This window comes from Phyllostomus discolor, chromosome 8 (assembly GCF_004126475.2).
Source record: "Phyllostomus discolor isolate MPI-MPIP mPhyDis1 chromosome 8, mPhyDis1.pri.v3, whole genome shotgun sequence".
Classification (NCBI taxonomy): Eukaryota; Metazoa; Chordata; class Mammalia; order Chiroptera; family Phyllostomidae; genus Phyllostomus; species Phyllostomus discolor.
This window is the reverse complement of record NC_040910.2, coordinates 22,745,081-22,758,651: the sequence shown is the minus strand read 5'-3', so window position 1 is coordinate 22,758,651 and position 13,571 is coordinate 22,745,081. Positions and strand designations below refer to the sequence as shown.

At 36.7% G+C, this 13,571-nt stretch overlaps 1 protein-coding gene across 5 annotated transcripts in view; it reads right to left on the bottom strand.

Annotated features, from left to right (window-relative positions):
- Window positions 1-13,571, bottom strand: part of MARCHF1 (membrane associated ring-CH-type finger 1) — a 247,367-nt gene that overhangs the window by 127,081 nt on the left and 106,715 nt on the right. For all 5 annotated transcript variants that reach the window (XM_036031937.1, XM_036031938.1, XM_036031940.1 and 2 more), the window contains exon 2: window positions 4,596-4,646. In XM_036031937.1, the coding sequence (XP_035887830.1) occupies window positions 4,596-4,646 (51 nt within the window). The remainder of the gene's footprint in view (window positions 1-4,595; window positions 4,647-13,571) is intronic.

Here is a 13,571-nt window from a genome sequence, read left to right as displayed (position 1 = left end):
TATTTACTTTTAAGAAGTCTCAAGGATCTTGATAGGTTCTTAACACATCTCTGTATCTCCAAACCAGATAACATTAATGTGACTAAAGAGAATGCATCCTATTTTCAAAGTTCCCTGTCAAGGGCCCTAAAAACTATGTTATGTACCTTTCTCCTTATAGTCCATGTTTCCTAGCTTCTATGCCTTGTACCTATATCCCTTTAAATGTACTTTCCTGACTGCTGATCAAATCACATCCATTCTTCAAGTGCCTCTTTATGAACCATTCTTCCAAGACACCTTCTCTGATGTTATCTTGTCTTCTCCAAATGGAAGTGATCATTCTCTGAACTCTCATAACCTTCTGTCTCTACTTTTTCGACTAATATACCAGGGGTTGCCATGACCCTGCCCAGGTTCAGTGATTTTCTAGGACAACTCCTAGGACAGAACTTATAATCACACACAGAGGTATGACTTATTACTGAGAAAGGCGACAAAGGAAGATCAGCAAAGGGAAACCAAGAGAAAATTTTCAACCTTCCCAAAGTTTACGCCCAGTGGAGTTGCACGGGATGCACTTAATCCCTGCAGCCATGAATTGTGACAATGTGAGGTGCCGTATCTACCAGGGAAACTCACTGGAGACTCAACGCCTAGTTTTTCTTGGAGTTGGTCAGGTAGGAACCTACCTCCCACTATAAATCAAAATTCTAGACTCCTCTAGGAAAGCAGGCCTTTAGGTCAAACTACATAATTTGCACAATTTAGGCACAGTGAACTATCTGTATCAATTAGGGCACTACTCTAATTCCCAGATGCCAGCCAAGGACCAACCTGCCAGCAGGTCTTTCTAAGACTATGAGTCTCAGGCCTGCTCTGTTGTCTTCTCTGCATTAAAAGTTATACCGTTCAATAATATATATATATCACATACAATATGTGATATGTAATGTATATGTCATATTTCAATGCCTTCACTGTATGATCACTGAGGACTTGGAAGATTTTTTTTCATTACTCCATCAATCCTAGTAGAGAATAAAACTCCTGATGAGAGACATTCCACAAATATTGATGATTAGAAGGTCTCCTGATTCAGGAGGGAACAGCAAAAACAAAAAGGCAGAAAAGCAGATTCAACAGTATGGAAGGCATTTCTGCTATTCCATTCTAAGACAAGTTCTCAATGTTATCGGTGATTGTCCATAGTAAGGAATAGGGGATGGCACAAACTTGATAAAGGATAAGGAAGATTGCCATCCTGGATGATGCTATTAATTATTATTGATATTTACGCATACTTTTTAAGGAAACAGGAACATCAGTGCTTTTTTTTTCAATAAAATTCTGTCATATCACTAACATCTCACTTAATCCTATCAAATCTCTTATTTATTTTCATTCCAGTCAGAAAACAAGGTACATATTTTAATCCATGTCTCAAATTCACTTGCTTACAGAAAGGACCTGTGAGGACTTATTTGATGCTGTTATTGAGATATGAATATTTAAAGCCCTATGATAAGAAAAGCTAATACTACACAAGGCCAGTGTTCTAAGTACCACTTCAAGAGGTAGAAACTGTTATATATTCTCCTTTTATAGACACAGTTACTAAGGAAGTTAACCCTCCTGAACAGTCACTCTGAAAACCATACTCTTAATTACTCTGTTATAATGCTTATCATGTCCTTGAAAAACTCAGTCTTTTTTTGATATAAAAATTATTTTGACAAAATTAGAGGAAAAGCATCCTAGTTCTATTTTAATGTTTTCTCCTTCACTACTTTAAAAGAAAAAAACCCTACAATATTGCTAGATTTTGTCATTTCATACTTGGTCTTAAAGAAGAATTTATCACTTAGTAATTCATGAAAAAGTAGTGAGGACTCAACAATGTATTTAGCATTTGTAACTGTCATTATGAGCATAAATAAAAGGAAAGTTATATTGATTTAAATAAAAAGTATGCCCACTAAAATTTCCTTTCTCTGTAGAGGTGTGGGAGAGTTGATTTTTGCTGTTGTGCAATTAGAGTGACTGTTGAGGAAGATATCTTGTAGTCCTGGCTGGTGTGGCTCAGTGGACTGCATGCCAGCCTGCCTGTGAACCAAACAGTTGCCAGTTCGATTCCCAGTCTAGAGACCATGCCTGGGTTTCAGGCCAGGTCCCCAGTAAGGGGCATGTGAGAGACAACCACATGTTGATGTTTCTCTCCCTCTCCCTCCCTCTCCGTCCCTTCACCTCTCTAAAAATAAATTAATAAAATCTTTAAAAAAAAAGAAGCCCTGACTGGTGTGGCTCAGTGGATTGAGCACCAGCCTGCAAACCAAAGGGTTGCTGGTTCTATTTCCAGTCAGGGCACATGCCTGGGTTGTGGGCCAGGTTCCCAGGGAGGGGCACGTGAGAAGCAACCACACATTGATGTTTCTCTCTCTCTTATTCCTTTCCTTCCCCTCTAAATAAATAAATAAATAAATAAATAAATAAATAAGAAAGAAAGAAGATAGCTTTTCATTTCTCTCTGAATACAATGCAACTTTTTTCAGGTAGTGCCTGCCTTCCGCACAAGGACACAGTTAATACATTGCAGAGCCTGGAAGAACTCACAGAATGGAAACTATACTCCTGACTTTTTTATTCCTTATGGAACAAATAATTAAAAGGCTAAAATGTTATAAACAAGCTACATTATGTCAGACACAAACAGCACTTTGGAAATGCAGATGTAATTCCCCCCCCCCCCCCCCCCCCAACCAGATAGTGAAGCAACATTTCCTGTGGCCAAGGAGTTGTCCGGACCGGACCATTTACAAGTTTCTAGGTCGACATTAACGTTTAAGCTCAGAAAGAAGACAATGTTCTGCAAGGCTCGTCATGATGTGACTAAGATAATAGACAATTCAAAAGTGTTGTTTTAATTTACAGCCACTTAGTTAGAAACTTTTCCAGGTGACTGACTGCATTCTCATGTCACACAGGAGAAAACTGTGTGGAAGGAAGGTTAAGTGAACGTCTAATGGTTAGATACGTAAATTCCTGTGTAGGAAGCACCTTGCACTCAGATCCTCTCCCCACAGAGTTAGTACGCTTAATCACAAAGCCACATTGCCTCTCAATCTATGAAGGTACCCAGATTTGAATGTCACTAGAATGTTCAGTACCGTATATTGAGCTACAATTCTCTACGTGTCTCTTGTATCTCTGCATGTCTTGGAAGAAGAAGCATTAACTGCTTTTGTTCTGGATTATCTTTTTTAAGGATGTTCATATAGTGCAGAGCATTGTAACGTAGAGATGTAGTCTCCCCATGCAGCAGTAGACAGCTGTGCTTACTGTCTGTTAAAAATGTTAGGGTTTCCTATAGTCAGGGTTGTCTTCCTGTAATCAACCCCGTGTGTTTGCAAGTGTCTGTCACCTGGCCCTCTTGGCCTTGTCTCAGAAGAAGTGGCCTTGGCAAACTGACTTAAGGAAATGCTGATAGCCTGGCTACTACTTTTTTGAAGAAATGATAAAGTCCTTTGTTTCCCAAAAAAGCCCCAAAATTTAAAATGCACTTAAATTGGAAGTAGATTTAAGTTCTGTAGTGGATAAAGTTTATTAGTATTTTGGGGACCTTCTTAAAGGAAAACATACAAATTACATATACAAAATTAAGTTCAAGGTTGTGGAAAGGTGCTGGCAGGTGAGGGGACCTGTAATGGAAGTTTTATTCATGGTAAATCCATTTCTGTCTGAATTATATTTTTGGAAGTCATAAACTTCCAATTTGACATATGGCTCTGAATGACTTTTCACTCCCCAAACACCAAGTCTATACATCGTATAGTGCCACATTTTACAGGCTAGCTCTTAATTGTTGCTTCCAAGGCAAAATAAAAATCTAGAGCATCCCTCCCATGACAAAATTTTTTCAGCACTCTGGTGTCTTGGTTGGATTTATAGACAGTCTAGGGCAGGGGTGTCAAACCCATTTTCACCAGGGGCCACATCAGCCTCATAATTTTAGCTCCTTAATAGTTAAGGAGTAGTTACATTTATACAGTCCTAAAATTATTTTGGCCCTTTGAAGGCAACCACGAGGCTGATGTGGCCCCCAGTAAAAATGAGTTTGCCACCACTGGTCTAGGGAGTATTCTGTTTTTCTCATCTGTTGACACTAAAGTGAATATGACCAAACTAATGTCTTAAATTGATTTCTAAAACCTTCCCTGGTGACGAGAGGAGTTAAATTCTTGCATTGTGGAGCCCGAACTCCTGAAACATTGAATTCATGGAATTGTATGATGGATGTTGATATAGTTTCATGCAGGTATGTGGCAGCTCTGTGATGCTTCAAAAGAGAAAGGAAAAAAACCAGACTTTGATGCTCTAAAGTAGCAAATGCTCTTTTGCATACAGCCCTGAAGAGGAAGAAACAGCTTAACTGGTTTTGTTGTGTAAAATCATGTCTCTTCATCACAGCAAAAACTTGAAATACTGTAGTCAGTCATTAACGAGTCATATTTGTGTATTGTTCACGGATGAGCATTAGAGATTACACTATAAAATATTTTCTCAAAATCATAAAATATGAAAATCAATAAACAATTAAGAAAATAAAGTTCACCTACTTTTGAAATATTACTTGATCGACTTGCAGATCGTCCTGGGGATTTTTCATTCTGAAAAATAAGAGTCATTGATTAAATGCATGGCAATAGTCTTACCACAGAGAAAAAGAAAGACATGGCACAGGCGGATGTGCAAATGCTCTCTCTATGTTGTTCTCATAAACAGACAAATGGCTTATACAGGATGGCTTGTTTCTTACTAAATTGTGTTTCTCTAGCGCACATCAATGTTCCTTTGAAAGCATTTCAATTAACCTCAGGGTATGTATCAGTCTAGAAGGACTTATTTCCAGGAAATGCTTATTTCTCTAGAAAAAATATATGCAGTTCCTTTGAAATAAAATTAGACAGTAAAAATATAGTCTAATTTCCCCTTTTGCTTTGCTACCAGGAAATTCTGAGTAAATTCCGATTCTCAGTGTATGTAAAAATTGCATACCAGGTACATGGTACGTACATCTAACTTGCTGTTTTAAAATGCATTTAATTGGTCTTTTCTGCTATTTTCCTTTTAAAATTAAAAAAAATTCAAAAGTTACCTTTTTCATAAAAATTTAATTGTTTAAATTGAAAATACTTCTAACATTATTTTAAAATTTAAAATTTTAAAAATAATTTAGAAACTGTAACCTCCATTTTTGCCTCTTAAAGATTTTCCAGTTTAGTAGAAAAGAAGCAAAAAAAAAGATTTTGAATAAATAACTTTTAAAAAATGCATACAACTTAAAGTAAGAAGGGACCTTAAAGAGCATCACCCCCTCGTTTGAAGAGCAGAAGCATCTGTTGCAGGCAGTCACAGACTCCGTGCCTACGCCAGGGCCATGCCGGGGCCCGACTAGTCCATTTGGTGGCTCTTTCCATTCTGCCAATTATCTGCTGGTGGATAAGTGACTGGCAAATCAGAATGTCTGCATTTAACATGTAGCAAGGGATCACAGCACACTTTTTCTGCACAGAAAATGTAGGAAGAACTTGGTCTGGAAACCAAAAGTTTCTGAATTGGAAACCACGGATATGAATTAACCCTGCCCCTGAAAGTACTGTAGGAGTCTCTTAAAAAGAAAATTTCTGAGCATCTGGACTCAGCACTAAAGTGGACTCGAGTAGACACCTTGACAGAGGTCATTTTTCAGAACTAAGTTGTTATAAGAGCCTGTGGATCTGAAATTGCCACATGATGACAGCTTGAGACAGTTTCAGAAACATGCTGATGACAGGATACGGCAATGGTGTCATTGTGGAAATACAGTAGCCGCATTCACTGCAGAATGTCACTGTGTTGTCCACAGGCTTGCAGATAGATATTCCAGCGGAACAGTGCTTTTTCCTTTACATGCAACATCCATCTCCTACAACCACTGATGTCACTGTGGAGCATGTTATTACAGACCAAGATGGTCCCAATGATACGATTAGTTACACCTCATAATGGCCCCCACGATCCAGGGGGAGATTAATGTATCTACTACCCACAGACATTTTTCCTTGATTAGCTTCCTCTGGTGATGGAGAGAGGCACTTTTCTACTGACATCTCAACTCCTCTTCCAGAGATTAGAAAACAAAAGCAATCCATCTTTCCTTCTCTGTGACATTCAGGAATTTTGACACAATAGAACAGAGGTAAACAGACCACATGATATTAATAGGCTTTGGGAGCCGTTTTGTTGTAGTGTGTTTTGTTATGTTTTCTATATTCAAATGGTATTTGAGAACATGATTAAGGAGCTAGAATTGAAAGGTGCTTCACTGGGAAACAAGAAGTACCACAGGAAATTTAATTTGGCATCAGATTACTTGATTCTTCAAACCAAATAGGACTTTGTGGTGTTTTCAGACAACACAAGGAGGGTCAGGTTCCCTCCACAATTGTGAATGAGCTCAGCACAGGGTTATAATAAAGAGATAATTCCCATTCTCTTCACTAGCATTCCCCAATCTAATGGGGAGGAAACATCTATTTGATTATTTAGTACTTTAAGAGATCTTTTAACTTGAAATCCATTGGTTCTGTTTTCTCCTAAGACAAGGTTAGGCACTGAAAAACTAAATGAGCTTAGGCAAAGGTTACTTTTTTCTTTTTTGCTATGGCTTTGTTCTCTACTGTGGCTATTCCAGTCACCATGTGGGAACAGGGGGGTGCACCATTGCCATGCGGGCAGTGATGGGGAGGGCGAGGCTGCCTTGCAATTAGACCTGTGGGAGCATACCAGCTGCAGCAAGAGTACATTGTTTGACATTTCAGGACTTCAATTTCCTCACTGTGAAATGGAGATTGTTGTAGGAATCACACAAGCTATAAATAAAAACATTTTATAGATTTCAAGATCATAATATGTCCAATGTTACTTTTAGGTGGAGAAAACATCAAAAGAGCTCCCTCAGATTTCATAATGGCCATCACGGGTTACTCGACTCATAATTTTAATGTAAACATCTGAATTTCTCAGTCCTGCACTTCTGTCTCTATTGTGGATTAGATTTTGGCCTACAAAATTTAGGAATAGAAAATCAAATTCTTCTCCACCCACGGGGATTAAGGAAGTTTGGTCTGCCTTGCCTTTGAAGCAAAGCACCAGAAGTACTTTATCTCTTGGAAAACTTCCAAAGCAATCTGTCTCATTTGCTATTAATTAATTGGGTGGCTTGTCTCATTACTATCTCAATAACATATTCTTCTTTGCAGATTAGTCAAATACGGTTGTCATACTTCATTATGATCAGCTTAAATTCTTTACCTTAGATTAAAAGAAGCTGTATCAGACTCTAACATTACTTACTGCTACCCAAATTATAGTGACCTTGTAGGTCAATAAAAGTTGGTACCAAAAAAGTTCTAACAAGTCTGCACAAAAAGTCTGAGGTCATCATGTTGGATTTCAGCAGATCATTTACCGTATGCAGAGGGAGAGACTTCTAGTTTTATATGTGCTTCTTTAATATTGTCAAGAGGTCTCTAATTTTGGGTGTGATATGAATATATCCAAGATTATCAGTTTTTGTCATTATTATGAATAATATCTTTTTATACATTTGATCTTCATTAAGCATAGTTGAATTTTTATTCCCACAAGAAAAAAAAATGATTAGCAAATGAAAAAACACTACTAAGTTGTTTTAATATATAATTGAAGGAAAATGGCATGGTCCTCTAAAAGGAAATGGTTTTTGATAAAGAATATACAACATGACTGGATACGTAAGTGACTGCATACAAATACTTTGCATTTTATCATTGGTTGGAAGAGGACAGTAAGGCGGCTTGTAGAAGGTTTCATATGTAAACCGAAGGGAAAAACCTAGCTGTTCCCGAGTGGAGAAACCAGAATAGAGCAGACTCCCAGAGACCACTGATACGATGCTATTCTGTGTTATGTTCCCCCCTCCCCCTCTCTCTCTCTCTCTTTATTCCTAAGCTAAGAATTAAGAGTATTTGAAAGAAGGAAAAAAATAAAATAGTTTGAAGAGACACTTGAAGAATTCTAAGTAGATAATATAGTATTTTTGCTAGGGTAATTAAAGCTTGTAATAGAAGAAAAGTCTTTGAAAACAGTGTAACTTACACACACAAAAATAAACAAGAACATAGAAAAATTGAAGATAGCAACATTTAATTAATAGATACATAAAGAGTCCATGTATATTAATTAAAAATACTCTTTTTAATGTCTATAAAACATTAAAAATTATTTGACCTCAAATAATACTTTTATAAAAGTATTCATGTGGAGGTTTTATAGGGCATTTCTTTTGATACTGAGCAAGTTAAGTTAGAAATAAAAATATGAAATGTGATTAATAAATCTTAATCACCTGAAAATTAATTACCAAATTGGTCTAAAGAAATAAATATTCTCTGGAAAATCATAGCCAGGAACTTTAGAAAATATCATACTAAGAACTTTGGAACACAGCAAAAAGCTATAGCTAGATAAACATTTATAACTATAAATGCCTATGTTATGAAAGAACACAGTTCAAAGTAAAAGAATATAGTAAAAATTATAAATATAAAAGCTAAAATCCATTAAGTGGATAAAGTAATAAAGATAAATATGTTTTATAGCAGGTCTTTTGAACATAATTACAAAATTGATGAACTTCCTATAAGAAATGTTATATAAGAAATGAGAAAGGATACATAACCAAAGACACACAAAGATCAGAAAAAAAGATTATAAAAGCTACAGGTACAGCTATTGGAACAAATTTGAAAACCTCAAGAAAATGAATCATATTCTAGCAAAACAAAAGTTGCCAGGATTTATTCAAGACAAAGAGAAAAACTTGACAGACAATGAAAGGAAGAGATCAGAAAAGTAATGAAAATCTGCACACCCTAAAAAAGTTAAGGGCATGATTATTTTATAACTGAGTTGTATCTTACTTTTAAAGAGTATATAGTTCCAATTCTACTTACACTATTATTTACCATGGAAACATAAATGTTCCTAATGCATATTATTAATCTTGCATAAATGAAACTGCAAATGTATTTAAAAAGTACTCAAAAAGAAATAAGGAAGGAGAATAAAATTATTCTCTAATCTTATTTGGGATGACAGATGCAAAAAAATCTTTACAAAATATTAGCTGTTATCTAAATAGTAGCATATATCTTTGCTACATCAGCAGTTTATACAAAAAATGCACAGGGAATAGAATAAATCTGCCTTACTCCAGTTATTTTCTTATCAAAGGTGTGTCAACATAATTCTTTTTTTTTAATTATTGTTCTATTACAGTAGTCCCGATTTTCCCCGTTGCTCTCCCCTGGGCCTCCGCCCTCTCCCACAGCCAATCCCCACCCTGTTGCCCAGGTCCACGGATCATTCATACTTGTTCTTTAACTAGGCCCTCCCCCTGCTTTCCTCTCTTATCACCCTCCTCCCTTCCCTCTGGTCCCTGTAAGTTTGTTCCTTGCTTCCATCCCTCTGGTTCTATTTTGCTCATGTGTTTGTTTTGTTCATTAGGTTCCTGTTATACGTGAGATCATATGGTATTTGTCGTTTGCTGCCTGGCTTATTTCACTTAGCATCAACATAATTCCTTAGCTTACTACATTGAAAGGGACCAACATGATCTTACAATTAAATGTCAAAAAAAAATATGTGACAAACCTCAGCAGTCTTATTATAATGTAAGTTCTAAGTGAAATAAGAATTAAAGGAAAACTCTTAAAGGAATAAAGACAATATTCTAAAAACCAACACCAAATATCCTAAGTGGTAAAATAATAGAATTATGTTATTTAAAGAAATTCTGTTAGGAATACTTGTTCTTGCTGCTATTACTCAACTTGTTTTAGAGTTTCTAGCAAATACAATAACAAGAAAAAACATTTTGTAGAAAAAATATTTTAAAAGAAGGGATAAAACAATCTTATTGATAGTATGTTGTTACTGAAATTCCAAGTCTCTAATTAAAAAAAAATAAACTACTACAATTAATGAGACTTTAGTGCAATAGCTAGATACAGAATAATTACAACATGACAGAGTCTACTAAATTTTCTAAAATCCCTTCTCCCTTCTTCTGTATTGACCCAATAGTAACCAGTATACATCTTGCCAGTCACATTATATCTCCCTTCCAGTTACAGGTTGCCTACGACTCAATTCTCTCCAGTGAGCTGTGAATATAGCCAGCAGTTGACAGTTTCCTGACTGTCCCATAAATCTAAAGTTCCTTCCACGCTTCTTATATTGCTCTGTGCTAGGACGGTGAGTATGAGAGCAAGCCAGGAAGCCACATGATGATGATAGCACAGCTGAATTCCCTTGAGTCCATGAATGACCACATTGTGGAGAGCCCTCTGACAATTTGGGACATACTTTCTAAACTGTCATGAGAGGGAGAGAGATAAACTTGTATTTCTTTTGAGCCATCACATTTCTTAAATTTATTATAACAGTTTAGTCTATCCTAATGGAAATATTGCAAAACCAATCCCTTTCTCTCTTCCAGCAGTAAATATCCAGAAATGTAATTTAAAAAACTACTTAGGAATAAATTTCACAAGGAAATCATAAAATCTTATTAAAATGTACACTATAAAATCTTACTGAGGGAATATGAGTCATAATCTGAACAAAGGAAAGCATCATTCTTTGATGGGGAGCTAATTCCAATAAATATAAATCTTCTACCAATTGACATGTAAGGAGAAGGTAGTTTCAGTGAAGTCTCCAGTGGGGCTTATTTCTTCCTTTCTGAAGCAGAAAGAAGATAGATAAAATGATCTTAAAGAACATAAATAGAAAAAGAAGTGCTTTAGACTAGTTAAGAGAATAATGATAAAGAAGACGTCTCCCTATGCTAGGCATTGCCCATATGAAACGTCACGGTGATGAAATCAATACAGTATCACCATAAGCATCAACTAAAAAAAAGGCCGGTGAAATTCAGAATAAGAAAGAAATCCAGAAATAGATATAAACTCTCCACATATAACAAAACTGGTATTTCAAGTCAATATTGAAAGGATAGTTTATATAATAAATGCTTCCAGACAACCGTCTCTCCAGGAGGAAGAAAGAGTCAAACCCGCATCACAGTGCATGTACCATCGCAGACTCCAGACAGAATGGGCTGAGCTGTGAAGAATACAAAAGCCTTTGAAATAAGCCTAAATTATAAACTCAACATTGTGGTGGCAGAGACCTATGTAACTAATACAGGACCCAGAAGCTATGTCATATTTAATTATATTATACTTGAAAAAGTACAAAAATTAAAGTGAATATACAATAACAGAGTTAGAAAAAGTACAACATGGAAGACTGATAAAATTCAATTTCTATAATATACAAAGAAGTTTTGTCTATTCACACAAAAAGGCAACATTAAAAAAAAACAACAGAAAAAAAAATTAAGCAAAAATAAAAATAGAAATTCACAAAAAAAGAACTATAGATTGTTAATAAATATATGACAAAATGCTTAAAATCTCAGTCAGGAAAATGTTAAAGTAACAAAACATTGCTGGAAAAGTTGAAAAGAGTGATAGCTTCTCTTGCTGGCAAGGATAAGACAAAAAAGTACTCTCAAAATTTGCTTGCAGAAGTGTGAATTTTTGCAGTATCATTTGAAAAACTCTGGCAACATCTGGTGAAATTATAAATATAATACACAGTGATGTCATGCCTGGGGATCTACCCCAGAGAAATAAAAGCATTGATTGGTACATAAGGGTACATGAATGAATTGATAGTGATGTTCTTAACTGGAAAAATAATCCTGGCAATAAAGAGGTGCCAATTGTTAAGCTAATGCTTCAAAGCTTTAAGCCCACCCTCCCAAATTCTGCTCTAGGCTTGGGACTTTGCACACCATCTTTCTGATCCATTATCGGGTTCCCTCTGGAGCTGCACTAGGAAGAGGGCACCACAAGGACTCTGAAAAGGCTCCGTCCTATTTGATTCCTATTGGCTTCTTATTTGCTTCTTGTGCGTGTGAGCATCATCCTAGGAATGCATCTTCACCCTTGTAGCCGCAGTTCCCTCCTGTAGCAGCAGCTGAGTCCAGTATGCAGTCTTCCTGACACCCTCAAAACAGCCTTGTTGCACTTTTTAGACACCAGACCCAGCCAACTAACTGGCTCCTTCCCCAGAAGTCTGAGTTTCAGTTCCATGGATCCTCTATTTCCAGCTTTAAATAACCATAAGTGGTTTCCTTTGTTCATCCAGACTTGCCCTCCCCATTTGCAATATCTTGGTGTTCTTTTCTTGGCCTTTTCTGTTGCTGGTTAATGATCTTTTACAGCCAAGCACTCGATCTTTACATTAAATTTTCTGTGTTAAAACCAAAGGTCTAGTTTCTCTGTCCCAACTAGATCCTGACTAATAAACAATGCTCATCAATAGAGAAATGATTAAATCAGTTATAGTTGAGTCACATCGTGGCATATTATGCAATTATGAAAAAGAAGGAATTGGCACTCTGCCATTTAACTTAAAGGAATTTCCACAAGATAGGACTGAGAGCGAAGAGTAAAATGAGAAGTGGTGTAATGTTTATTTGTGAAACATATAAGGAAAGAACCCCTATAAAAAGTGTCCAGGTGTGAACATATATGTTTGGAGACATGCATTTGCATGTGATGGTACGAGCACAGAAAAAAATCAAGGAAGAATATGCACAGGTGTGTTGACATGAGTTTCTGGGGGGTGGGTAGGGAGGGGAGGGGCGAGGGAGAGTCTGGTGGAAGAGGAAACAGGAGGAGGGAGGAGATAAGGGGAAAAAACTCCTTAGAAAGCAGAAGGGCATAAGAGTCTGTTGAATGCTTGTTTATGTAAAATTATACATGGATATGATATTATAATACAAATATGAAATTATATATTTACCTATTGGCAAGTGGTAATATTCATCCATGATATATTATTAAGGAAAAAAGGCTTAAGGACAACATGTAGAGGGTGATTTCAATTCTTTTATAACACGTATACAGAAGCTCTATGAATATTTATATCTACATGTATATATAATTAAATCCTCACCAGAAGATAAGCTTATTGATTTTAGAGAGAGAGGAAAGGATTGAGAGAGAGAGAAACATTGATGAGAGAAACATAGATTGGTTGCCTCCCGTATGCACTCCAACCGCTAATCAAAGCCGCAACCTTTTGGTGTATGGGAGGGAGTGCCAAACAACCGAGCCACCCAGCAAGGGCTACATATATATTTTTGACTGAGCAAAAATATGTCCATCCAATATTGCTTATTAATGCACCAATCTATGCACAACCACCACCTTCGGCCCCTCGGCATGGTGGGACTGAGGGGCAGCAGCCAGGGCCATGGGGCCATTCCAGCCTTTTCTTTAAATATCTGTGTGGTACAGCCCTGGCTGGCGTAGCTCAGTGGATTGAACGCAGGCTGTGAACCAAAGTGTCGCAGGTTTGATTCCCAGTCAGGGTACATACCTGGGTTGCAGGCCATGACCCCCAGCAACCGCATATTGATGTTTCTCTCT